This window comes from Colletotrichum karsti, assembly GCF_011947395.1.
Source record: "Colletotrichum karsti strain CkLH20 chromosome Unknown Scaffold23, whole genome shotgun sequence".
In the NCBI taxonomy this organism is placed as follows: domain Eukaryota; kingdom Fungi; phylum Ascomycota; class Sordariomycetes; order Glomerellales; family Glomerellaceae; genus Colletotrichum; species Colletotrichum karsti.
The window spans coordinates 1-27,186 of NW_024065923.1; the positions used below are offsets into that span (position 1 = coordinate 1).

Here is a 27,186-nt window from a genome sequence, read left to right on the forward strand (position 1 = left end):
TACCTTCTAGGGTAGAATTAATATATATACTTATCTCTAAGATATTCCTTATAGTTATTAAAGAAGCACTATAGCTAGTAGAGGTATTAATAGTAGTTACTTTCTATATATAAATATAGGTAGTTATCTAGCCTAAACTCTAGTTTATAGTTTCTATCACGCTATTCTCCTGAGGTGCCAAAGAATTTAAGTATCTATTTGTCCTTTATAGGATTAATTCTCTAGTACTAAAGGCGTTTACTAGCCCTAGTAGTTTCATCATTAGAGTCCTCTTTAGAGCTAGTATTATTAATATTAGGTTTATACCTATAGATAGCTACTATCTAAGCACGTTATTATATAATATTATAAGGCTTATCTAAGTTATAGGTTAGTTCTTATTTAAGGCTAATATATTTAGACGTCTCAAACTATCTATTTTCTTTAAGGGCCCTATATTCTAGGAGGCTATTAAGTTATTCTTAAGCCTTACGCTTAAGTTTACTATTACTTCTATATCCTATAGCAATAGTTTATTAATTTAGGGGTCCACTAATATTCTTTACTCTAGTAGTATTATATCCCATTCTACTAGGGTTCTTAGGGTACTATCCTATATATTCCTTAGAGTCTAAGTAAACTCTATAGTTATTATTAAAGTAGGTAGTCTAACTAAGTTATTTATAAGGGATCGCCTTAGTAATAGCACTAACTTATCTTTTCTTAAGTACTAGCTAGAAGCGTTCTTTCTTAAGTGCTCTATATTCTTTTATAAGGTATCTATTCTTATTATAGTTATAGCACTTAATATTCTTCTTCTAGCTATTACCCTTATTATTATCATTACGCTAGGCCGCGCTGAGATCCATAGGTCCACTATAGTGCCCATAGGCAGTACTATTACATTTATTACGTTAATTATTATTATAGTATCTAGGCTACTACTAGTACTTATAGCTAGAGTTAGTAGGTTATTATTATTTACCTTTCTCCTTATATTACTTATATAGTTAGTTATTAATCTTAATAGTAAGCTTAATATACTAGAGGAAGTCCTTAGGTCTATTAACCTTAATAATTTTATCCTTAACTTTATCCTTAAGGTTATTATAAAATATAAAGATCTTACCTTTATTAGTTAAGTCTAGCTAGGCGTAGATCTATTAGAACTCTATAGCGTAGTCCTTAGCTAACTTAGTCTATTTAAGGTAAAGTAAGTCTTATTTAGCTTATTATTTCTTATTAGGGTCTTAAAATAGGGACTTTAGGGCAGACTTAAAGCCCTAAAAGCTACTAAAAATATCTCTAACTTTAATAGAATAGTAGTTAAGTATTTCCTTATTAAGGTACTCTTTAAGGAAGGGTTCAAACCACTAGAGGGCTTATCCCTTAAGGAAGGTAGATATATAGATAACCTTCTTAGTTCCATTCTTAAAGTTACTATAATAGAAATTCTAATAGTTCTTAACTTAGATAAGGAATCCCTTAAGCTATCCTAGGGATCTATTAAAAGGATTAGGAGAGTTAAGTTAAAGCTTCTCTTATCCTTCTATAATAGGGATAATAATAATATTAGCAGCAGCTTAAAGAGTATAGTTCTACTATTTAAGTTCCTAGGTACGCTAGTTAGATAGGCATATAGCAGCCTAAAGTTCTTTAGTAGTATAAGCATTAGCATTAAATATTTCCTATATCTATTAGATATTATAGTTAGCTCATTTAAGCTATTCCTTAAGCATATTATTATTATTACTATTACTATTATCTTTTATTCTCTAATCCCTAAGTTCTTAAGTAAGGTTCTTCTTAATAGGGGCCTTCCTAGCGCTAGAGGAAGATCCAATACTAGGGGTCTTTCTAGAGAGTTATAAGGACATTATAATACTATTAATAGTTTCTCAAAAGGTAACTTACTAAATAGGAGCAATTAAAGTATTATAGCTAGCTAACTAATAGTAGGTTTATATTAATAGTAAGTTAGGAATTAAAAACTATAAATAGTATTAAGTCGTTCTATAGGGCTATTTAAGTAATTATAGGTCTTTAAAGGTCTTAGTAATTAGTTAAGGCCTTAATAAGAGTTATAGAGTAGTTATCACTTAGGTATAGCTAAAAGTACTAATAAGGGTAGTTATAAAGTTAATTACTAAAGAGCTATAGAAGTCTATCCTTAAGCTAGACTTAAGTCCATCCTATATATAAGTCCTAGATACTTCTCTTCCTATATAGACCGCAATCTAAGAGTTAGTCCTCCTTAAGGACCACCCTTAGTACGTCAGTCCTAATCCTTATCCTAGTCCTAGGACTACTTATCAAAAGTTGGTCCTACTTATCATCACGTAACTTATACTATAGTTCTTCCGTTCCAGGCAAGCCCCTCATATTCCCGTAATCCTACATACAAAGGTAACGTTCTAACCGCCCGGTATCCTTATAGGGCGTTCTTCGTTGGTTATGCCTAACGGGTCGTAACAAATATCTACAGCGCCTCTTCATCTGGGCCAGTCGATCCTACCAACTTGGGCGATTGGTTCGTTTAAAGTCGGTTCATGATGGATGCTATGTTTGAGAAGCATACGCAGCCACAATTGTTTCGAAAACAAAAGATGCATGTGACTAAGTCGGCGCGTTCTCGTGGAAATGAAAGACAAGTTCATCGTTAGTCTTTCTCGCGATAAGTAATTAGTAACAAATTCTACCCATTGTTGTTTCAATGAGAACTTACCCTGGCCGACCTGCAAAGTGTTCCATGGCGCAGCACTTTATTAGTCGAATCAGAACATATCAGTATCAAGTTGTGGACACTCAGACGCAGCGTTGCTGACCAATTTACATGTTGTACCCACATTCCGGACTACTCCTACAACGTGATCATTCGACGGGTAGCTCCTTGAAGACCCGTAATAAAGAAAGCAGATTACTGATCCCGAGGCTAACTTTGCCCTAAAGATCTCGGATTGAGGGGCATTTCACCGGGCACGATGACGACATGTCAAGTTGAGCCTGCCGCCGATTAACATGTAGTCGCATCAACAGTGGACATCCATAATCCCGGCCGCCACAGTCGCGCTGGTGAATTTCACGTTTACTCGGACCTCCAGTCGCCTCCTCCGTCTCGAGCATCTCCCTCACTCCGGTGTCTGACTTGAATCATCCCATCCAAAGCCGACCTATGACGATATCTGCGTAAGACGAGCAAGAGTTTGTGATTTGCCTCAAGTAACAAAGAACTTTGCTTTTGGATCAGTGCTACTACTTCAATTCCATCTCGCATACATGTGTCGTATACCCATCCTCCTCTATATCTTATTCACTCTGGTCGCTGCCACACGATCAACCCACTCTTCCGTCTTGACGACTTCTTGCGCGAAAAGCGGCCACACCAGCTCGGTTGCAGCATCAGTCAGCGCCTTGGTCCAGCCAGCAGTAGCATCCTTTCTGCAAGTTTCACCACGTATTAATATATCAACCGTCTCTTATTTTAGGTTTGCTGCTACTTACAAGATGGTGACATGGTAGCCTCTGGCATCATTCCACAAGATCATGTGAGTATGTATCCAAGAACAAGGGAGGGGAGAAGGGGTAAGCAACGCACAGTTCAAAAGCATGTCGCGCCGAAGATTCCAGACATGTGTTAGCTGTAAGCCCCGCGAATATGAGATGAGTGATTTCGCGTTGGCGCAGCTGAAAGTCCAAATCCGTGTTCTGGAAGGAGCTGTGGATTTGTGCAAGGTCAACGGGTCGCCTATGACTTTGATGGGAACTTGTAGCTCACTCGCTGTTCCAATGTTTGCTGGCCACAACATCACCTTTGGCCAAGTCCGGTTCTAAGCCGTCGAGAATCTGAGCGCCCCAAGAGCCCTCCTGGAAGAACTTCAGGCCGTTTTGCTTGACGTTGTTTGGAGTCATATGCTTCCATCCATTGAAGCTGTTCTCGGTGTACTGTTGGTGCAGGCCGTAGTAAATGGGAATGTCTTGAGATCTTGCTGCTGAAACAGCAGCCCGGATGTTTTCCACGGTCTGCTTTTCCTCAAGATCTGTTAGGCGTGGCGTCAGAATTCCCTCCGGGTGGAGGAAGTCGTTGTAGGGGTCCATCAGGACGAGAGCTGTGCGAGAGGCAAAAGACATGGTGGGATATCGAACTTTTTTGAAGGATCTTGATACTTGGTGCTACTTCATGTATACTCTGACGAGATTCGTGCAATTTATACCTGCTCTCGTCAACGTAGGGAGGCTGGCTGCTGAGGTTACTTTCTCCCTCAAATTTGTCATCATGGGCTCTTGCCTACGTCAAACCTTCAACTGAGGCCAGGGTTGCTCCGCCTTTGTCAGTCAGCCCGGCTCACTAATCAGTTGTTGGACGGTGCAGCATTGTCGGCAAAATCCCGATTTAGTCATCCAACTCCCATTTATGACCCAGTCCGCTGGGCCTTGGCGCTCAATCAGGGGTGTCAGCCGGAACGTCGCCGCACTATCTTCAACTATTGCATCGTAACTTGGACAGACCTATTACTTACTTTGGTGCCAGTGTCCTGGTTATATGGACATGAGATGTATAAAGAAACATGGAACATTCAAAGGAGCCAAGAGATCACATAGACTTACGCCTATCTTTGCGACTTGCCGTCCGCCATCCTTAAGGTCGAGAAAATGGCTTTAGAAGGCTATTGAAGCTTTGGAAGAAAGCCTTGAAATGGCACTACTTATTGTTGCCTATGTATTCTTTAGACAATGACTTTCTTGAGCATCATGCGTGGATCCTGGTATTAGATGATTGAAAGCGTTTGACGGTGATAGATGACCAAGGCTTTTAATGGATTCGATCGCTAATCGCAACGAAATCTTAGCTTTATTTTCAATTGAGACCTTGTCGTCATATTCTGACATGGAGGAACAGTAGCTAATACCTGCGGACAAACACATCCTCACCAACCGACCACAATCTCACATCACCATGCATTAAGGTTACAAATTTTGTTGCGTTGATGACGGTATTACAACAAGTGACTAACTTACATAAAAGACACTTCATAGCCCTAGCAGTATAGTTAAGGCTCACAGCCTTCAGATGAGCAATTCTGGTAACAAGCAGTAGCCCGTTGGGCCGTTGTCTTAGCATCAGATACATGTATCTCAAAAGACGGACCCCATCCCGATTCACATGTACAAATCGAATTACATTCTTCATTAAACCCTGCTTCAGATGGCAGGAGGCTGACATCACGTTACATGGCATTGCGTCAAGAAGATAGCTGTCGGGAACCGTTTCCGATGCGAATGCCCGGTTGAGGACAACGATCAAATCAGGCATGGTTTACATCACTTCAGGTCTTGTGAATATGTGCGAATGGCAATCAGACTTCTGAAATTTTGGTGTTGAATGAAATGATACAGACCACTTGGACGAGAAACCCCTTCTCAAATGAAGGACTAGCGATGTGTTGACTGGAGTAGCTGATGCCATGGATGCCGGGGATTTGATTGACCTGAGCCCTTCCAGCATGTCTAGTTTGGATAAATTAATGCACCTGTAAATACTACAACAAGGATTCTGTTGTAACGTTTCTAGAGGCTCTGTTGAACCCCTCAGTTGCCCTCGACGGGCTTTGGTATATTGGGTCCGTTTTATCATCTCTACATGTAGCTTCACTTCAGGCCTCCAAGCATCCGCCTATCATTAACCGAGTCTCCTTGGCAATAGAAGATTCGGACCCCATTCCGAGCCACACGTCAAACTGACATGGGGTTGATTCTCAAGTCAGTGGTAGCACGAGTGTCACCGCCTCTTATTATCCATCAGCGGAGGTGAACAGATATGCAATTCGAGGCAGAAGGAAACACGTACCAGATAACAGCAATACGACTCTAATTAATCAACCTTTGTGTAATTCTTTATCACAAGAACTCATTGATTCAGTTGCAGGAGCTTGATAGTGAGCTATGAGGGATTCGCGTCTTTACAAATTACGCAACCTGGATTACTTAAAGTGAAAGCTCCTCCTTCTCTCAATGTGTACACTATGTTTTGGCGCTTAAGAGCTAATAATGCACAGAATCTGCACTGTAATCGTTCATAAGTACCGGATGAAGTAACCGATGATACCGGGGATAGATAGTTAGCTCTTCTGGAACCCTGGATCTGTAAGGATTAATTCCTGTCATGTGGCCACTCAGAGAGTGCATCTTATTCAGTACCCGCATACCAAGACACTAGGAAGATAACCGCGATAAACCTCCTCAGCCAAATAATTCAGAGCATAGCAGATGGGACAATACGAAGTCGGTAAGGGTAGGACATTAGCTGGGAACATTAACATAGCCTGTGTTGACCGGTCGATACCGTACATGGAGACCGGATCATTCAGGACCTTGAATTCTGCAATGAAGCTGTCTATTCCTATGGTTTAAGAATCAAGATGATTACTTACACCGACAGACTCTTTGAGGTAAGCTTACAGAGATGTCAACATGCACGGGTCAGTTCAGAGCTGGGCCAAGATGATCGGCTCTACTCAAGAAGCCAGGTAGAGGACACTTTGTCTGAAAGATTACTTATGATACGCAAGCTTGATAGTCGAGCGCCTTTTGGTGACGCTCAATGATTGGCATCGGCTACCTGAGCCGTAGCCCCGGATGCGGACCCGGCCCCACATTACCCCGGATCACGGACGGGGGGCATCATTATCCTTGCGGGGCGATATGCCGCGAGCATTCAATCATGAACCCCACGGTGTCTTGGAAAACACCCGTTGGCTAGGCGGGGTACTGCATGGCGTTTCTTGTGAGATAAGATATGACATCGGACTTGAGAAACATGATGGTTCTGAGTATCTACGCATGGTACTTAAAGACGGACATGTAATGTCCGTGACACAGATTCTTCCCACTCCACTTCCATACCAAACACAACAATAAGACATTTCAGACAGACACGACAGAAACGACACAAGCAGCTATTGAACCTGACATGTTTTTCGACGTGCTACTCTGCAACCTTCACTCAACATGAATCCATCTTCAGCATCCAACATGCGGGCCAGTGGAAAAGGAGATCAAGAGAAACAGATGGCTCCTGCTCCAACACATGGCTCTATCCACCATGGCGAGGTTACCGTTAATGATGACAACATCGGCGACCTACACCGGAGCTTCAGTCCACGCCAGATTCATGTATGTTATGTTTAACATCGGCTACTATTTGAATTGATAGTGTACGAATACCGTGACTAAGACAACTCTTCAGATCATATCTCTCGGCTCTAGCATGGGTAGTGGCATCTTCATTGCGACCGGGAAAGCACTAGCATCTGGTGGGCCCGGCACTATGTTTCTGGCCTACTTGATAGTATGCAGTGGCGTTTGGGCTAACCTTCAGATTCTGGGTGAGATGACCATAGCCTTCCCGGTCTCGGGGAGCTTTGTCGACTATGCCGGTCGATGGGTTGATCCTGCTTTGGCATTCGGTGCGGGTTTTGCTGAATGGCTCGGTGAGTTTACAGCTACTAGACTAACAAAATGTTGCCCATGTCCTAACGTTATTTGCTTCTAGGCTGGATCGCAGTATTCGCAGCCGAAGCTGAGTTCTTCGTCGTTTTAATCAGATACTGGGGCGACGCAGTTCCACACGCAGCATTGAGTTTGTTCCCTAGGTCAATTTCAGCCAACGTTCCCCGTACTAACGGTCAACTCTACAGTAACCATATTTCTTGCGCTCTGCCTGATAGTATTTTGCCTGCCGAACAAAGTCTTTGCTTGGTTGCAATGTTTTGGGTCTCTCGTGAAGATTATTCTTTTCGTCTTCGTTGCCGCGCTGTCGTTGGCGTTGATCGCCGGCGCTGGCCCAACTGGAGTTGTCAGAGACGGCAGCTACTGGCGTGATGGTCAAGCCTTTCAGAACGGATTTGGGGTGAGTTTCACTTTATCATCTTACAGGTTTTACCATTTTGGCTGATTCTTCACATTACAGGGCTTCGCTAGTTGTGCTCTATTAGCAATATGGGCAGTTGGCGATCAAGTCTTCATCAGTGTCATGGGGGGAGAGGCGAGCTCACCCAGATATTCTATGGCGCATGCATCAACCTTGATTCCTCTGCGAGTTGGTTTCATGTATCTGGCTGTTGTTGTTCTCATTGGCATCATAGTCCCGTCTGACGATCCGCTTCTGCTCGGTGAGAGCGGTTCCGCCGCCTCTCCCTTCGTCATAGCAGCAAATAACGCCGGCCTCGCTGGCATTCCCGATTTCATCAACGTTTGCATGATAATTGGCATCATGGCTATCAGCTTGGAAGCACTATATCTTCCTTCTCGAATTATCCGAACCATGGCCTTGCAAGGACTTATTCCGGAGGTCTTCGCAAAATGCGACCAGAAAGGGCGTCCTCGGTGGGCTCTCTTGATTAGCTCAACTGTGGGAGTAGCTTTAAGCTACCTCAGTCTTAGCAGTCAGTGCTTGAGCCCAACCTTTGAGTTATGACTGATAGCTAACATGCGTTGCAGGTGGTGGAACTATGGCGTTGAACTGGTTCATCTCAATTACGAGTGCTTCATTTTTCACCAATTGGGCCATCATTGCCTTCACAAGCCTCAGATTTCGCGCAGCCTTGAGAGTACAGGATGACAAGCTATTCAACCAGACGTTCGCATGGAAGTCAAAGTTGTGGCCCCTTCCTGCGGTACATCTTCTGGTCGTGTCAACAATGCTCCTGGTCTGTCTGTTGTACGGAGCTATCTACCCCACCGTACGTTACCCACTAGGCTTTCAGTTGTAAAGCTTGCCTCAAGTCCGAGACTTGTTACTGATGTCAAGATGTTATCTATGCAGAACGGAGCAGGTTTCTCAGCTGAGAACTTTTTTGAAAACATGATAGGTTTGCTGTTGATCGTCGGGGCCACGATTGGCTACAAACTAGTAAAGCGCACGCGCTGTATTGGCCCTCAACAGGCGGACCTAACGACAGGGCGGCATGTCCTCAGCGATGGGGAAGTTGAATTTCTCAACGAATACTACAGCCGTCCGCTATGGAGACGAGCTATGACATACGTGTCTCTAGTTTAAGTCTAAGGCATCAGCTTGAGAAGTTTGATCTCCGAAGCGAGTGGATTTAGGTCACAAAGGATTGTGTGAGAGTAACAGAATCGGACAGGGCTTGAGATGCGTTGGCTCTTGCGGCATGAGACTCACACCTTAAGCAGCTTTACCTGTACTGCACATGCTTGACGATTTGCTTGCGAACGTACCTTTCCACAAAGTTAATTAACATCTGAATAGACATGACTTCATCCGCAATAATCAGCCTCAAGAATGCAAGTCTCATGCACATGTTACGTCAGCTGAACTGCCTATGTAGCATACGCTGCTGCAGAGGAACGGTGAGGCCCAAGACCCAGTTCAGGATATCAATCGTACGGTCATTTTTCAGAGGGCTTCATCCGGTTTGATAAACACATCAGCGATCTCTCAAACCCAGCGAATAAAGCCAAGGCAACGTATAATTGGCTTAAGGCTCAGATTTCTTTTATCAAGGCTTCATTTCGCTTTGGGCATAGACACACTTTGTACCGGGAATCTCGGAAGGAGTCGGAGTACTCGTCGGAGTTCTCAGTGGGAAGCAAACCTCGGTATGGCGACACCCCTGAACTGCTGCGCCGTATTCGGGCACACCCCACTGGCGAGGATAGAAAAAGGGTACTCCGGCTTCTTGCCTCATTTTCGGTTTTTACATTTTGTTTCGAGGCGCGGGCTGATCGGTTTGTCTTAAACGATGCCTCACAGCGAACCAAGATGACATCTTTCGTGCCACGGTCCGTTCTGCCTATCTTCAATATGCATCCATCGTGACAACCCTGCCTTGATCTTCCACGACCACATATGGTCTGCGTCTCACACGTGTTCATCAAATGCTGTGCGCCTACCTCATTCGGTGGCAGACGAATAGGCATTTGTGTTGTCGGGCCTCCTCTCCGCAACAAATGCCATGTCATGCATCTCCAGGACATGCATTAGCGGGAAACCGGGAAAGTTGGATGCGTTTTGATTGCCGACACTTCTGCATTTTGTTTTGTTGTGTGAGATTCCGACGCCATACGGCGAGAGCGAACACTAATGGTCTCCTCCCGCATTCTGGTCCATTATTCATATTTGTGAGAAATGCTGATGAATTTCCGTCACAAACGCTCTTAGGGGCATAGGAGTCCAGCTTCATTAAGAACTTTTCAGAAAATGGGCTAGCACGCTCCCCCTCATTAGCACGATGGGCTAGCAACAAGGGCCACTTTCAACGCTCGATTCGAGCGTATCGATGCTGTCAAATGATTTCAGCTGAAATTATAAATATTCATCAGCAGTTGAATCGTATGTGGCGAGCATAGAGCTAATATGCCTAAACGATGTTCCAATCGCGAAGCATATGCACTTCCCATTGATATGTAACCAATTTCTTCTTTCGAACGGGAAAGTACTCCAGTTGGTTTTAGTACTTTCCTATGCACTTTAGAAGAAGGTGACTGTTTATATTTAATTCAATGACTAATAAACATGATGTTTGCATTTCCGCCCTGGGTAGTGAAGCTCTCGTTGCCGTCAATTTTCTACTCGAATTTCTCTGGGATCTGGACCTCTCTGTGGCCTCGTTAGCTCTCAGCTCTCCCCCCCCCTCCGCCGCGGCATCTCCGGGGAAGGCATTAGCGCCTTGTGCAGAAACGACCGCTGGCTTTGTGATTTGCGAACCACTTATGGGCAAAGCTCCAGCCCAGTCAACAAGGCATCCTCGGCCAGGCAGAAGCCTGCCGTCGAAGGATCAAGTACCATGCATATGGCAAGCCAAGTGGGCTTGATCATATCCTGTTGACTGACCAGATTGCACACTGATGCCCAACGGACGATGCGAGGCGAACATGAAACTGATTTTGGGCTCATGAGAAAGAGCACAAGCCGTCAGTGAGATCTTGTTTGAATGCTATGACTCGTTTGACGATTTTGCCAACACAACCCGGAGCGATAATTGGTGTATCTATGGGGATACCATGCATTCCAATTGTTGGGCTCTGAACTGAAAGAACATATAAGTTCATAGACTTACCTCTCGCTTTCTCGTCGACGCCTCGTTGAACTTCAAAGGCTTCAAGCGCACGATACGCAACCATGGTTTCCCGAAAGTCCCACCGACAGTCCCGATCGGGTACACAATCTTCCTCCGATCGCGATTCTCTCCCTCATAGTTGCCGATATGACGCCTTCCCTAGCACGACCGCAGACCACTCTAATCCAGATAACTCTGCTGAGCTTGACCCGAGATCCATCGACCCCGATTCGTATGTCGAAGAAGCCTCGGGCACACTCGAGTCACCCCACACAGCACTGCCATACTATGTGCACCCTTCAGACCAGACATACGCCAATCAGCCCGCACTGCATCACACAGAGGATGGCCAGGCTGCCATGTCTCAAATTCCGCCGCAGTCCGAAATGGTGTACCGAACCCGTCCCGTGTACGGGAGCCCCAACTCTGGTTACTACCAGTACCACGCCAGTCAGGTCAATCACGCCAACGGCCCATACTCTCACAACGGCTTTTACACACCAGTCTCATCAGACCCAATCGCAACATCCGCAACCGTATCAAATTTATCACAGTCCCCCAGAATGAAAAACGCTCTCGATCACATCGGAGCCTGGGATGACAATCCTCAGGCCTCCGACTACCCTGCATCACCTGAACCCGAGCGGGGCCGGAAAGAGCGAAGGCGATTAAAGTTTTCCAATCTTCCCGGAAGGTCGAAGAAGACTGAGTCAACGGAGCGGGAGCGGTCTACCAGGTATGAGGCCCACCACTTGGTAGTTGCCGCATGACATGGAGATTTAGTGCTGACAGCAATGTAGTCGAAACGTTGAAAAGAGGAACAGGAGAAAGAGATGATTTGGACAAAATAAATTCCTTTAGTCTTTACGGCGCCGTGAGAAAAGCCGACGTCATTGGTTTTAAACTTGCTATTCAGTAGAACTGTCATGAGCGGAACCAACGATGAAAGCAAGAAGAGGATATACTTGGTTCCATGCGTGGCAGTCTCTCACTCATTTTCAGCATCAGTTTCAAACTTTTTGTTACTGTTTTCTCTGGTGTTCGCACATCTCATCGTTCTTTTTCGGTTTTGGTGGCATTTCTTTCGTCGATTCGCTTAGAGAAAATGTAACAATAAAATTACACTCGCTCAGATAAAATCAACATTCAGAATAATAGAAATTGAGTTTACAATAGTCATGGCGTTGTAAGAATCAAGAGTTTTGCAGAGAAATTACAAGGACGAGTTGGGGACTTGTCCTTTCATGAGACGCGTTGAAGCCGTTGAGTATGTTCGATCCTAGCCTCATCTCGGCGCGATTTGCCAGCGTCTCTCGAGCTAAAAACCTTAAGGCTTGATCTTTGCACATCACTGGCTAATCAATTATAGTTCGTCGGATGATTCCACGGTTCATCAAGATGACATGGTTCAGTGGACCAGTAAAATGGGGCATTGAGGTGAGGCGAACGTCTGTCGAACCCTGTCCCGCCCTGCCAACTTCTACTCGTTCTTTGCAACGAACTCTGATGAGTGCATTCTACCATTGGCTGAGGTTTGAATCTTTCTGATTTTTCCGGCGGGCCAATCATGCGTGTCTAGAGCGATAGTCCATTCAAGGCCCCCGAAAACAACTTCAACTGCTTAACCCCCCTCTACCACTAGACTAAAGGCCATTTCGGTTCCGAGTCTAGACATTCTTGCTGTGTATTACGGTTTATATAGAGATCTGAAAAGCTGGTCTGGCTCGATGTGATTTTAAGTTCCGGTTGGATGAGGATGCGTCCATCCATGGTCCTGGACATCACGCCATGCGAAACGTGCAAGCCACCCCCCCTGAAACATTTGTTCCCCATATTCGAGAGCACCAAGCAGATCAAATTGATCATGTGATTCATCGCAAGCAAGATAGTCAGCTCACTCGACGTCGTAGATATGCGAGGCTGACGACACGACCCGGTCGTGCTTGATCCCAGACAGGGGCCCAGCAAAGGCACCCAATCTTCACCGACACCAGATCAGAGTGTCAAATTCGCTCCACCTGTGCGGTTGATGTGTTGTCTGATTAGAGTTTTAGACTTTTCCCGGTGCGGAGAGTCATACTATTATTGGCAAAACGGCCCGTTCTAGCGTGGTCATGGCCCACTGGGCATAGCGACTAGTCAGGGGCACCCGTTCGGCTACCGAGTAAGTAAGAATGTGCACAGATGTACGTTTCCATTCCTGAATTTCAGAAGAGGAGCAGATAGGTTGTGGATACAGAGTCTCGCCACTCATATCAAGACTAGAAGGCAACTTGTGATTGCCATGGAACTACGAGGCATGGCTACTCTCAAGTCTCGTCAAATCGTCTACCCTTACCGGTCTATAGATTTCCACAGTAGCCGCTAAACAAACTACTAGTGGTCAAATTAATCTCGGTTCAACTTTTCTTTGACACTTCAGCAACTGGATGAAAGTGCTCTCGGCAACTGTTCTCACGCTTTTGGGGGCTCGAAGGAAATTTGGGTGAACTTTTGAACTAAATTTCACTTCAATTCATCTCGCCAACATTTTTCAACATTGCTTGGTTTGCTAGACTGCAAGATGCGTGAGCTGCAGTTCATAGTTATCATAATCGAGATCCGGGTAACACTCGGCGTGTTCTGTCTGCCCCGGGCCCGCCCGGCCCCACAATGGGACCGGACCTGACGCCCGGTCCGGAGGTTGGGTTTCCGGTACCACGCGCTGTCTCAACTCACAGTCCGCACGAGAGGAAAACCTAGTGTCACCATTGACTTCCTCTGTGACACCAATCAACTCATCGATACTGCCGGTGCAGTCTTAAACCGATGTCGTTAACTTATTAGTACTCAGCCTGTAGGTTTTTCAACATGAAGTTCTCAAGCTACATAGTTCCAGCTTTTCTTTTCGATTTACTACTTTTAGAGTATGCGTTAGCTTTTCGAATTAAAGGGCCCTTAATCTGAGACTACAGCCTGTATGCTCATAACATATTCTTGTGGTGAGGTGATGTAATATGCATTTGTATGCGGGTATTCTCTCAACTCGTTTTCAGGCAACGGCACCGTTCTTTAGGGCATCAGAGTATGCTTTGTTACTGAATAAGCCTATATTCTTGTGAAATACTCGACCGAGCCGCGTGGCATGACTTGCATCCAACAGCACTGCTTCGATTGACATAGCAGTGGCCCTTCTCCAAAGGTCAAGCGTCCTATCCCGGATTGGCATATCTACAATCAGTGGGTCAGCATAGTTTTCTCATATCTCAAGCATTAGCCAGGTGAGGCTTTCTGTGGTGCGACGATAGCGAAGTTTCAAGTTCGGTACTAAAGGATGAGGGATTTCGCGGCCAGCTGAGCTCTGTGGGCGAGTGTGGGCGTGTGAAAAAACAAGGAAACATTGTGCCCGCCCTGTTCTACGACGATCTACCGGCCACTAACCTCTGCTTCTGCCTTGCAGGTCTAGAATGCATGAAATTTTTGTCCTTGGCGCTACAGGATTGCGTTACTTCCACTTCTCATAATGGGTCTGGGCATGAACCAGTCATGAGTGGTTTGAGAGCCCGTACGAGTTCTAGAGCTTTTCCTCAGGGAGGCATATTTGAGGCAAAGAACGAATTGACTGGCTCTGGTACTCTTTCAGGTCCCTTTTAGTGACGAGGCAGACATCCGCATCCGAGGAAGTGGATATGCTAAACGAATTGGGCGTCCGGGATGGTCTGGTACATGCCAACTCATCACCATGTGTCTTGTCCAGACTCCGGTCCCAGCTAACATCCCGGGCGAGCGAGGTAAACCTAGTAGAAGCTAATGGAGGAGGGGTGAGAGTAACTCAAACTGGTCTAAGATAGTGGAACCATACCACGGTGGACTGTGGTGTATCCATGGAACTCTACTCAGAGAGTGACAACCTTGGCGCCGTTAGGGAAGTCTGCCTTCTTTTGAATGCTGCCTGCAGCCCAGCGGTATGCCCTGGGCAGAGCTACCTCGATTACCATTCGGTCAGAAGTGTGGGCAAAGCGAGGCGGTCACGAAACCCTGCCCCCATCTTCATTGGCACTGGCAATCATAGAACGCCTCATGAGGAATCCTGGGGTGTGAATATGAGACTCTTCATGGATGGTGCCGTCACAGCCACAGCAAAGGGCACACATATGGCCCTGCCGTCTCCACTGCGTATTCACAGGGAAAGAAGAACAAGCTCAGGCTTTCCAAGTGGCCGTAGTCACCGGACACGTCGAGCTAAGGCCCTCAACTGCCATATCAACGTAGCAGATTCCCGGTCCTGTCCTAGTCCTGCTGATTCAGTTATTAACCTAAAGCTACTTGATACATATAATGGGCTGCTGCTACAGCGTAGCTCTCGACCCCAAATATCATCCCTCCATCTCTGATCTTGTGTGTGTGTGTGTGGGTAGGTGAGAATGATGCAACCAAGAAATCTCAGCTTAGAATCGCTTGAAGGCGGTATCCAGCCACCACCTGTAAGCCATGTCTCAAAAGTGGTGAACCAAGGTTCAGCGATGTCAGTACAGCACCATTTATAAATGTTTGCTCATCTAAACCAACGCACAGGTCTTCTCCCAAGGATGGACAAGCGGAAGTCACCACGCCTGCAGCGAATGCAGCGAATGCAGTGTGGCAACCTTCCACGACCATCATTCAGTTTGTGGAGGAAAGACAGAGCGACTAGTGGAAGCTTGCATATCGCACCACTGCCGAGGAAGCAATCGAAGAAAAGAGGCAAGCAGTCGAGAAAACCTTGCAGGCCGTATGTCAAATCATCTGCGGATATGATCCCTCCACATCATTCAATGACGGGGGAGACAAGCAAGACATCGATCCTGAACCTCCTCAAGAAGGTCAAGAACCCCAGCTTTCAAGTCAACAAGGCTGGAAAAGAATATGAACTTTGGTTCTGGTGAGGAAACCCTCCCAGCTTACAAGAAATCCACTGACAAGGTTGATCAAGCACCTGCGACATCCATTCCACTTCATACCTTCCTATTCTAGGCTTCAGCTGTAGTCCTTCGTGCATGGGGTCAGCAGCCTTCTCCGAAAACGAAAGTCCACCGCACCACCAGACCGTGCCGGCCGGAATGCGACATATTAGGATACAGCGGGGGCCAACAGCAAGGATGAGCAGGAAGTTCCGAGCCAACTTTCCGGAGAAACGATGATGGGGGCTAGTTTCTTGGACAGTGATCCGCAATAACGGAACCCGAACAGATCTTCTAAAGATCATCGAACCCATGGGCCTGGAACCAGGCGGTGTCCTTCCAGCTATTTCCGGCGGTGAATGCTTACGATCGGTGCTTTCTCGGGGGTGAAACATGCGAACACAAGGGATTAGGACGGGGGTAGCAGTCGCTTGTTGGTAGGGAAATCATGGGAATTGGCGTGGGACGCTGTGCCTCCGGGGCCGATCCTTCACCTGAGACGGTGTACAAGACGCAGGCTGTCAATATGCTGGCGAATCTCTTCCACTGCAATCTCGGATGGGAATGGAGGAATTGGCAGTGTATCGGACCGGTTCATCATACGGCTCTTGGACAATGGTATTGAGTTCGGTGGTTACTAAAAGTTGAATTACGAGCATTAGCATTCTGCGACGGTGCTGTCAACAGGCCAATGTAAGCGAAAAGATCTAATTTCTCTTTCTCGAGGGCTTCTTGGAATGATTGACAAGATGGCTAGGGAATTAGCTTGAACACCGGTCAATTCGTTTTCCCCGCTCGATGTTACACTGCTGAAGAGTGAGACTCCATCTTAGACATGCATGGCCCCCTCAGCTCTTGCACAACTAACGAGGGCAGTCTGGCGCCAAAATTGACCTTTCAATGGCCTGAAGCTTACGGCTCAATTTCTCGTCAAATTTCTCGTCATCTCAAGTTGTCATTCAACTTGCTCTCTTGATGAGACGAGCTCATGAGTCCTGGTCCACTGCGTAGGCAGCCAACGTCGGTTCTCAGCCTGATTCTTTTGTCGTCGTTTTCGACAACAAGCCCCCTGTTTGATGATCTGGGTTCCCTGTTCCTCATCCCCTGTTAATGATTGACACCCTAAAGAGATCACGTCATGCGGGAAGGCTGAAGGATTGTTTTCTAGAAAAGGGCTCGGACTTTTGGAAAATCTGCGCAGATGGATTGATATCCCAGGAGGTGACGACATGGGGTTTTGGCAGGGAGCAAATGCAGTGAAAGGGTTTATCACTCTGATCACCGGCCAGCCTGCCCCAAAGGTCACCCGCCGTTGCGACCAACATGGAGAGAAAAGCCCCCAAACGCTTACTTGGCCATGCCGCTTCCTTGCCGCTCTTCTGCGCCGAACCCAGGTTTGAGATAAGATCTCCCAGCTCTTATTTCGGCGTTTCCGTTACGTTTTACTCCTCATATTCTCGGCACGTCACCCGATTACAAGGGACGTCATTGCCTGCCCGGCTCCTGAAGACGTTCGGTGCCAATTTCCCGCTCCGCATTGCTGACAGCCGAAAGTAAAACGAAACTTCCTCAAACGTGGTGAGGAATGCCGACCCCCGAGTGCGAGCAATAGCGAGCTCGATCTTTTGATGACCGATGAACAGATGGGTCCACTGAAGCTGTGAACTCTCAGCCTCCTCTTAGGCAGCATTTTCCGGGGCCCATGGATCGAGGAGGCAAGTACTGGCTCTGTGATTCTTCACACCGGCGCATGAATACCGACCACGCAGAGAAGATCTCTTACAGCCACTCTTGCTGTGTACTTTAGGAATCGGGCACAATTAGCAGATGAAGTTAGTATGTTCTGCCGCAAACAACACCTTGAGCCAGCTCGCAGCATGCTGTCAATATCATGACACGAAACGGGGTACCAAAATACCAGGTTTCCTAATATAGAATTCGTAGAACTATTGTACCCCACCCTCGGTCGTGAGACTACCCCGGCAGGCTAGGATGTTTCTATGAATCTACCATGCCAGCTGAGAGCCCTGCTGTTGCCAGGTTCCCGGGAGCCCAGTCGCGAGCATACACCGACGGGAAGACAGAGGACAAGGATAGCATCTTATGCGTTTCAGACCACTCTTCGCCCTCACAAGGCTGGAGTCTAGTAAGCTTGGTTCAACTAGCCGACGTTTGGGTCACTTCGCCAATGCCGCCCTGGGTCGATAGAGCAGGCAGCTCCGTATCGATAGGTTCATCTTACCTGAGCTTGAACTTTCTTTGCAAAATGATCAGTCCATGTTTGAGTATAAGAACGGCCAGATGGCAAGGCTCATGTTGTTATGTCGACATATCATGCTGCCCTCTTCAAGCTTCATTCTTAATATCCACGGAGCACAACTTCATCATTCCATTTCGTTAAGCATACCAAAGCTTGCAATCACACTTCGACCTCCTTCACTTGTATTCAATATGGGCACCAACAATCAGCGGCAAGACGAGTATGGCCGATGGTGGTATCAAGACAACGGGGAGTGGCACCTCTACACTCAAGTGACTAATACTCAAGATGATAACGTTGTCGAAAGTGGAAGGTCAGTGATGATTCCTTCCTCAGTACCTTATGAAACCAGTTTTCTCACAGTCATAGCTTTCACGAGTCACAATATGATGATGAGCTCTGCTCTAGCCACCAGGCACACCTTTCCCACCAGGGTTCGAAGGATGAGACGGCCAATTTTGTTGCAACTCAAAGTCGAGACAAAGATAATCGCCGGAAGCTTCACGACGGTAAAGGCAGACGCATCCACAGAAGAGAGATGGGAGACAAGATTGACGAAATCATGGTACCGATGAAGGGAAGCAGCTCAGGCAAAGAGAAGTCCAGCAAGAGTAACGACAGTTCGAAGAAGAAGAGATAAGAGTCGCTGTATTGATAGAGGCCAGATGAAGAATTTACCCAAGCAAGACGAGACTGGACACCTCATTGTCGTGACTCGTGACGGTTTGGTTGATTGCAGACTTGGGCCGCCTCTCTTCTCTTGCTAGCGTGTATACACGTTATATATTTTTGAGAAATATTCTCCAATGGTGTTTTGCAATGTTCGAATTAGTTCAATATCTTGGAATATAGCAAGTCTTTTCACAATTCATAACAAAATTGGGTATTTGTTTCTGCGTTCACATCTCCTGCTTGACTATACTTTTGGCACTTCATCACTCACATGATGTGAGTAAGTCGCTTAGATCCCATCGCGATTCTCAATATGGAAACGAAGTGATTGAAGCCAATACATTGTTGGCCGCTAAATGGGATGATTCGTCGAACGTACTGCCTTTAAGAAGAACCCCTACTACTTTAACGATGCCAGACGGATGTCGAGCTGGCCACTGAAGCCTATCAGAGAAACAAAAGACCATGTACCTGCAGAATCATTCATGAGGATGTTTCCAAGCCATCCAAGCAATCCATATTTGCACCGCCGAGAGTATGATACTGACAACACCGACTATTATGGATATCAATAAAGCAACAAGTGCTATTAGCAAGGCATTACCTTCGCTACTTTGCCATCGCAACCAGCGCTCCAGCTTGTTCCGAGGAGGCCGCTCGAGCAACAGCTCGTGAAGAACCGTGATTCTCTCCCTCCAATAGACGTACTTGAAGTCATCTAGCAATTGCTGAACGACTTGATAGTCCTGAAGGCGGGTACACGCGGGGTCGAATCCTGCATGCCGCCGAAACACAAGGCCATCAAGAATCTCGCATGATTTCTGATCTGTGGGTGGGAAGACTATTTCCTGCATAGAATGCAGCGTCTCGATCAGAAGTTGCGGAGGAAGTGTGCCACTATTCATGATTTCAGTCGCTGTAGGTTCTTTATCGGGGGCAAAAGGTTTCAACCTACTCGGCCAAGCTTTCCGTCAAACTGCGCCGCAACGGGTCCACGCAGTTGCGTTGCTTTTTCAAATGTGCTTTGATGAACTCGACATGATGGAAAAGGTACAGACAGTTCTCCTTGGGGTCATAGAGCAAATGTTCCGCAATATTGTGCGTTCCAACGAACACGATCCCTAGTCTCGACTTCAACTTCCATGCCTTCATAGAGGTTTTGTTCTCGGTTGAGATCTCAATTCTTGCTCCTGGTGGTGTATGCAATGATACAGGGAACGATCTTTCAACAAAATTCGAAAACGCCTCTCCTGGTAGCCAGGATGCTGGTCGATAGGTTCCGATTGCATAGTCCGGAGAATGCCAGCTGTTTGGCGAGCAATCCAACATAACCATTGCCTGAACAGCAAGGTCCACAATATTGTTAATCTCTCGTGAAGTTCCTGGTTGGTTGAGACTGTCTTGTAGACGTGAGGCAACTTGGGTTTTCGTCGCGCTAGCGTCATTTTTGAGTATGTCCACAACTTGGAGAACATGCGAATGGCCCAAATCTTCTTGTTTGAGGTGTTTGTTGAAGTCGAAGGTGAACCCACTGCTTGTGCTGGAAAGTTCATCGTAAATCTTGAAGAACGCGTTGAAACTTCCCTCTTCGCCAAACAGATGACGCGAAATGTTTTTTCTTTCCTCATTGTCGGTGTGTCTCATAATGATAATGTTCAGAAGGTTGAAGATGAGCAAGAGGTTGATGTAAGTACAAGAGTTCACTCCAGGAGAATAACGCCTTTCTATCCCATGAGCTTGGCACTAAGCCCCTTCATACAGCAGGGGATAATGCATGTCAGATTGACAAGTATGCCTTGGGCTCCGAAGGGGTGTGCAAGTATGCCTTGGGTACCAATTGCATGCTAAGCGTCAATGATCTGCGCCGATTGGACGGCTTTCTGGCTGAATTAACCCCTCTTTTGGCCCTCTCTTTAGGTATTCTTATTGTCGTCATCAAGTGAGAACATCCTACGCTGCGCAAGACCATCCCTGGCCTTTGTGTCGCTCCCATAGCTCTGTTTCCCGGAGCAAATTGCTGCCATGGAAAAACATTCAGATGGAAGAGCGAACGCAGAGACGGATACAATAGGGTCTCTATCAGATCCTGGGTGGACTCGGGGCTTCTTTTCTTCTAATCCGCACGTAAGTATGGTACGCCCACGCCGAAGATTCAGCTCAGATTCTCTTGCTAATCATTTCTTAGTCGCCGCAGCCCGAGATCGCAGACAAGTTCCAAGAGCTTAAGGCAGTCAGAGCACGCAATGCGACGAAATTCGAAAGAAGGGGGACGAAAGGACGATCATTCAGCGGGATGACAGATCCATGTGCAAGGCCCGAATGGTCATCAGGCGCTTTCCCGATGACGACCGAGAACAATGCCACGGCCCAATATTTCGATGACGATGCTGCCAACGCTACGATGGAACGCAATCTCTCAGGAGCCAGTGATCCAGAACGGCAGTCAAGCTCCGAAGTGCCTGCTTCCAAATCACCCGCCGAGGACAGTAACATTCCGCTACAACCAACACCAAAACCTCTCAAATGCGGCCAAGACAGCTTGCCGCTCCCCGGTAGCAGGAAAAAGAGAATCTGGCTGTATTTGGACGACGAGATTAGTATGCGACTCAGTTTCAAAAAGCACGACATAAACCCTTCTTTCCTCATATACCAATTGAAGAAGGCAGTTGATCAGGGTTATCCCACATCACCACTAAAAGCCCGACAGGTGAACTATGCTTTTAAGATGGTTGGAACTTCTGCGGATCAGGCTTCACTCGCACTACTAGTCTCGTGTCTCAAGACTGAGCTCAGCACGCTGAGAAACTCGATTTTTACCGACCACTTTCTCAGACGTGTCGGCGTCCATAAACCAACTGGATTACGACAACATCTGGGAATCGCTTCGAAGCCGTCAACAATTCCACTGTACTTTTGTCCTTCTGATGATGATCCTACTCAGAGGAAAGCAGGGGAAGAGTCTGATATCGCGGCTTCATCGCCGTCTAATATCCTCACAATGTGCGGTGCCTTGGTCGAATACAGAGGAAGGCGCGCAACAGTTGGTTTGACGCTTGAAATACATGGCGTAGACTACCTTCTGACTGTTGCGCATCTGTTTGACGATTTAACAGTCGACAAAATCTCAGCTGAATTCGAGCATCTGGGATTTTCGTCTTCTTCGGACTCTGAAGGAGTTCAGGATATCAATGAAGAAGATGCAGAATGGTTCAACGATAGCGGAGACGAAGATAGCGATGCAAGCACTGACGAGGCTGATTCAAGCGTGTTGGATGCTTCAGTCGTCAGGCAGTCAACTACCCAGGAAATTCGTGGAGAGCTCATAACAATTCTGGTCGGAGAAGCTGAAAGCGAGAGCCAGACCGAGAAGCAATCTTCACTCAGACCTCGGGGAAAGAGGCTTGAAAGTCCCATCTCGCTAATTTCATCGAAGCCTTACCTGGACTGGAGCCTCATCAGCTTGGACGACAGAGATTTTCACGCATCGAGGCGTGAGAATTTGATCGTCTTGGGCACACAGAAGGGCAACTCTAGTTACCTACTAGCTTCCGACACGACTGGGGCTCCTAGACTTCATGTTACACCCGTCTACATTGTATCCGGAATCCGTGGAGTACTGACCGCGACATTGTTCAGATCTACAACTTATCTTGGATCAAATCCTGATCAGGAGCTTTGCCAGGTTTGGACAGCTGTTCTCGACGGCGATCAAGGTACCATAAACCGTTGGATCGGTTTGTGCTTTATACAGTGAGCTTCGCTGACAGCATGCAGAAATTATCGCCGGAGAATGTGGATCTGTCGTCGTTGACAAGAACACTTTCAAAGCCTACGGTCACGTAGTTGCTTCCAACATCTTCGGGCATGCATACGTAGTCCCCCTGGAGAATACGATCAGTCAGATCAAAGCGAGGTTGAACGTTGACGTTGTCAGCCTACCTCTTAACTCCGGGAGGTTGCTCAGCAGTCGGGGCTCAGATGCAGAAAATCCTCCCTCGCCCAGGTCTCGCGTAACGTTTGAAACCATGCCACCCAGTCGCCCATCATCATCGGAGTTTATCAAGAATTACGATGAGAATGTCGATACTCCCAGTGAGTGCATCTATCCGACTGTACTGGATTTTCGAGACACGAACAATACGCCTAACAAGAGCAATGAAGGCATGCCAAAACAAGGGAACAATAAAAAGTCATCAGCTAGCAGCGACAGGTTCAAGTTAAACCGAGACAAGCAAATTCAAGACAGGAGAGGATTCAGGTCACATCCATCATCGTCCCGCGACACCCATCTTCCCCAAAGAAAGCACGGCGGTGATGGTTCGGTCCGAAATTTACACGAGGAACAGCAGACACCGCCGGGTCAGCTACTTGGAGGACTGGTATCCACCGTAGCACAAGGAGTCTATGACTGGGTGTCCCTAGAGGCTGCACAAGGACAGCATGGGTAAAAGTTCCAACCTCGGAACGTTCAAGGATGATTTACTCACAATGTTCAGTTCATCCATTGACGACCCCATCAGAGATGCTGCACAAGTGCAGGCTCGTCGCGAGCGACAGGCGTATGCCCGAAACCATCCCGGGGTATCGTATTCACGACAGCCAAGCCGTCGCGATGCCATCTCAAGACAAATGATCGAGGTCGACAGACTAACGAGGAACACGAACTCGCATGCAAATCAATATGATACAAATCTCGACTTTGACGGCTCAGATGCTACCGGCAGTGATGCATATGCCAACTTCAATGACCGGTACTACACGTACCAAGACCCACGCGGGTCCAAGTAATCAACAGGTGGGTATCTATAAGCGGCAGGTAAATGGTCTAAGAGGATTCATAAAAAGTAGGTGCTTCTGTGCAGAGTCGCTTACGAATTGTTCCAAATTACCAAGTTACCCAGCAACATCTAGCACAGCTAAGCATCCTCTTATGCAGACTCTGATAGTTTTGTCTCTTCGCTTGCATTTGAATGCGGTGGAATGAAAAGAGGAAAATATCATCTTAAGACGTTGCAGATAATAATAATTTACGTGAAATGCCTCAGCCGCTACGTATGGAAAGGCGATAGAAGATTGGAATGACGTACAATTACTTATCTTGGGATATTTTTGTCTGGAGTCGGAGTCTTCCTGGCTTGTAGTCTATTCATACTGGAGACTCTCATTGGCATAGAGCATAATGGAACCCTGCTCGTCCGAGAAGTTTCCGAACATTTCAATCCGTTGAGATGAGGTGATTGATCTTTTGTGTAGTTGTGTTCTTCCTGTGTTGAAGAAAGATTCGCAACTAATGGTTGATGATTAATACGAGACTTCTGACCTGTGACCTTCAAGGGACGATATGATGAAGGCGCTCTTAAAACAAGTATTTCGTTCCAGTAAGACTGGACTATAAGTAACTCCCCTGCTCGGTTTGCTTCCACATGAAAACGATTTCTTCCGCTCTTCGCTACGACCTTTTGAGTGTGATTGGGAAGCAAGGCTTATCCAGGAGTCAGTACGAAATAGGTCGAGAAAATATCTCAAGCGTGGCCTTGCTTGAGCATGAATCTCTCTGGCAGCAAACGGCGAACGTAACAAAAGGTCATTTGGAAAACTCGACTATTCTTTATATTGATCCGCTGTACATAAAGTCAATATTTAATACGCTTTGAACTGGGTTGTCTAATGGCTCTCCGACTTTCTAAGCGGAGCAGTAATCGAGAACGACACTATACTATACTCCTTCCTCTCGGCATCCCTCTCAGCCTCCTTCCGCTCCGCAATCTTCTTCTCCTCCGCCGCCTTCTCATCCTCCGTCTTCTGCTTGTCCTCCTCCTCCTTACGCTTCGCCTCTCCGTCCTTGCCATCATCCTTCTTGACCTCCTTGATGACGTTGCCGTTGCCATCAAGCTCGACCACAACATCCTTCGTATCCAAGCTGCCGTCCTCGGTGTACTCCCACATCTCCCTTAGCTCGCCGCGAACCAGACCTGTCAGCCAAAGGGACCCGAGGACGCCGGGGACGAGGTAGAGCAGCGCGGGCTGGCCGTGCTTGAAGATGGTCAGCATGGCCAGCGTGACGAGCATGCCGACGGTGTATCCGATCAGCGAGGCGTTGAAGTAGGTCTTGCTGAACGTCGATCCGCGGACGGTCGGTGCAGTGGCTTCGTCACCCTTGAAGAGGCCGGACCAGGAGGACGACCAGAACCAGTCGCCCCAACAGCCGGCGATGTCGACCCAAGTGGGCTTCTGCGCCATGTGCTGCGTCTCGCTGACGGTGACGACGTCTCCGGAGTTGGCGTCGTGTTTGTCCGACTTCAGGTCCGTCGGGACGTACTTGATCTGGCGCTTGTAGTGGAGCCACATGTCGAAGCGGAGGGCGAGACACATGACGATGCCCGGGACCACAATGTCTCCGAGACCGAGAATGCTGGATCTAGCAGCAGACTGGAACTGGAGCTTGATGGGGACGTCGAGCTTGGTGGCGACGGTGATCATGTAAGGCCTGGTTATGATTAGCCGGTTGCCCATGTCTGGAAAGGGGGTTTACATACGTGTAGAAGACCATGACAATGTCGTAGAAGAAAAGACCCATCAGTACCAAGCTTCCAGTCGCGAACGTCGTCGGCGACATGATCAAGAACGAGCCGTAGCAGAAGCCATAGCCCATGATGTTGGAAAGAAGAGGCGATCCAGTCATGTAATACGCCGAAACCGTCGCAAAAGCCAGGAAGAAGCCGAGGATGTGGTTCACGGAGAGGTGGAACTTCTCCCGGAACACGGCGTGGACCTTGGCTCTAACGGTCCAGTCGTCCGTCAAGAGGTGGCGGACATCCCACAGGAAGCGATTCACCCTGGCCGAGTTTACAGCCGCGATCCTCCGCAGGCCCGAAGGAAGGGGACTCCGGCTCAGCGAAGCCTCCGCCGCATCGTCCTCCTCCTCGTTGACCCTGACCAACGCCTCCCGATCATCGTCAACCCGGCACAAAACACCCCCCTCCCGCACCCAACCCGGAAACACGAATCCAGCGCCGACCCTCAACGAGTGCGCCATCAGCGTCGTCAAACTCGCGACGCCCATGACGGACATGTACACCCGCAAGATCTTGTTCAGAATAGCGGGGTCCTGAAGCCATTGGATGAGGTAGTAGAGGCCGATCAGCATGGTGCCGGCGAGCAGCGGGAACACGATGGCGTCGGAGGGCATCAGGCCCTCGGTGACGGGCTCGTCCTCTTTCCGGTCGCCCTTCTCGCCCTTCTTACGTTTCGGGGGCGCCGCGGAGGGGGGCCGGCGCAGGGAGCCGTGGGCGCCGATGTAGATGATGGCCAGGGCGCTTAGGATCAGCTTGCCCTCCATTGTGAGGAAGCTTGCGATGTGGAAGAGGGTCCATTGCGGCGAGAGCGCGTCTGCTGTGGCGTTGCCGGCGGCTGTGAGGTTGGTGAAGTTGGTGAGGTTCTGGGAGATTTCGTCAAAGGGCGGGGTTACCGCACTTGGGACGGGTGATGATGATGCCATGATGAACTACCCGCTGGGTAACGGATGAGGCGTGAGAGACGAATGTTGATGATGTCGGCCAAGATATCATCGACGAGCCGGAGCTTATATATACACCTACACTGGACGTGTGGTCCGAGTTGATTGGGACTTGAGCCCGAAAGTAATCAGCCACAGACGACAGCCAGGAATCTCTGATATGACGATTGATATCAAATGTTACGACCGCTGTTGCAAGCCTGTTTCCAAAGCTGAATCGACCAAAGCTTTGTAGATGTCGTGTTTGGAGGACGTGATAACTGAGAAGCCACCTTGCAGCTACCATGTGTGTGGTTGTGGTTGCCTCTGAACAGCGTGTTACCAACAAAGAGCTCGAAGTTTCCCAGACGGATATGCTTCAGCCACAAAACAAAACAAAACACTTCCAGGCCCAGAAGACAAAAGCAACCAGGAAATGCAAGATCCGAGCGGAAATCAAGGACGAGCGCAAGTCTTGACTTTTAGTCTCGCATCCAAGAAGTCCAGGCCAGCAGTGATGATGCAGGCAGGATCTGGCGGGCTACAGCGGGACACAGCACGAAAACGTGCCACGGCAGGGCTGCTCCACAGCGGTCCCGATCCCGCTAAGCCAGTGTCCCTCTCGGCCAATGAGAAGGCCTGCGCACCTGCGTCTTCCCAATTCAGTGGCTCAAGCTCCCCGCCATCTCATTCTGTCACCGCCGTCGCAAGCCGTGATTCCATCGCAGCCTCGTCCGAAATAATTTCCAGCGACAACTCCAGTCCACACTCTCTTCCGCCGCG

At 47.6% G+C, this 27,186-nt stretch overlaps 3 protein-coding genes across 3 annotated transcripts; 1 reads left to right on the plus strand and 2 right to left on the minus strand.

The window, feature by feature from the left end:
- Positions 1-3,750: 3,750 nt before the first annotated feature.
- On the minus strand, positions 3,751-4,107 carry CkaCkLH20_07287 (isochorismatase hydrolase; the record flags this gene model as incomplete). Its single annotated transcript, XM_038890004.1, has 1 exon — positions 3,751-4,107. One exon carries the CDS (start codon positions 4,105-4,107, stop codon positions 3,751-3,753), a length of 357 nt encoding a protein of 118 aa, XP_038744482.1.
- A 2,877-nt stretch (positions 4,108-6,984) lies between these two features.
- CkaCkLH20_07288 (general amino-acid permease gap1) lies at positions 6,985-11,894 on the plus strand (the record flags this gene model as incomplete). The annotated part of the gene is made up of 9 exons (XM_038890005.1): positions 6,985-7,149; positions 7,223-7,466; positions 7,529-7,615; positions 7,674-7,885; positions 7,946-8,420; positions 8,476-8,695; positions 11,221-11,560; positions 11,612-11,793; positions 11,858-11,894. The coding sequence occupies 9 exons, from the start codon at positions 6,985-6,987 to the stop codon at positions 11,892-11,894; spliced, it is 1,962 nt and encodes a 653-aa protein (XP_038744483.1).
- A 12,678-nt stretch (positions 11,895-24,572) lies between these two features.
- Positions 24,573-26,406, minus strand: CkaCkLH20_07289 (signal peptide peptidase; the record flags this gene model as incomplete). The annotated part of the gene is made up of 2 exons (XM_038890006.1): positions 24,573-25,395; positions 25,445-26,406. The coding sequence occupies 2 exons, from the start codon at positions 26,404-26,406 to the stop codon at positions 24,573-24,575; spliced, it is 1,785 nt and encodes a 594-aa protein (XP_038744484.1).
- Between the last annotated feature and the right edge of the window lie 780 nt (positions 26,407-27,186).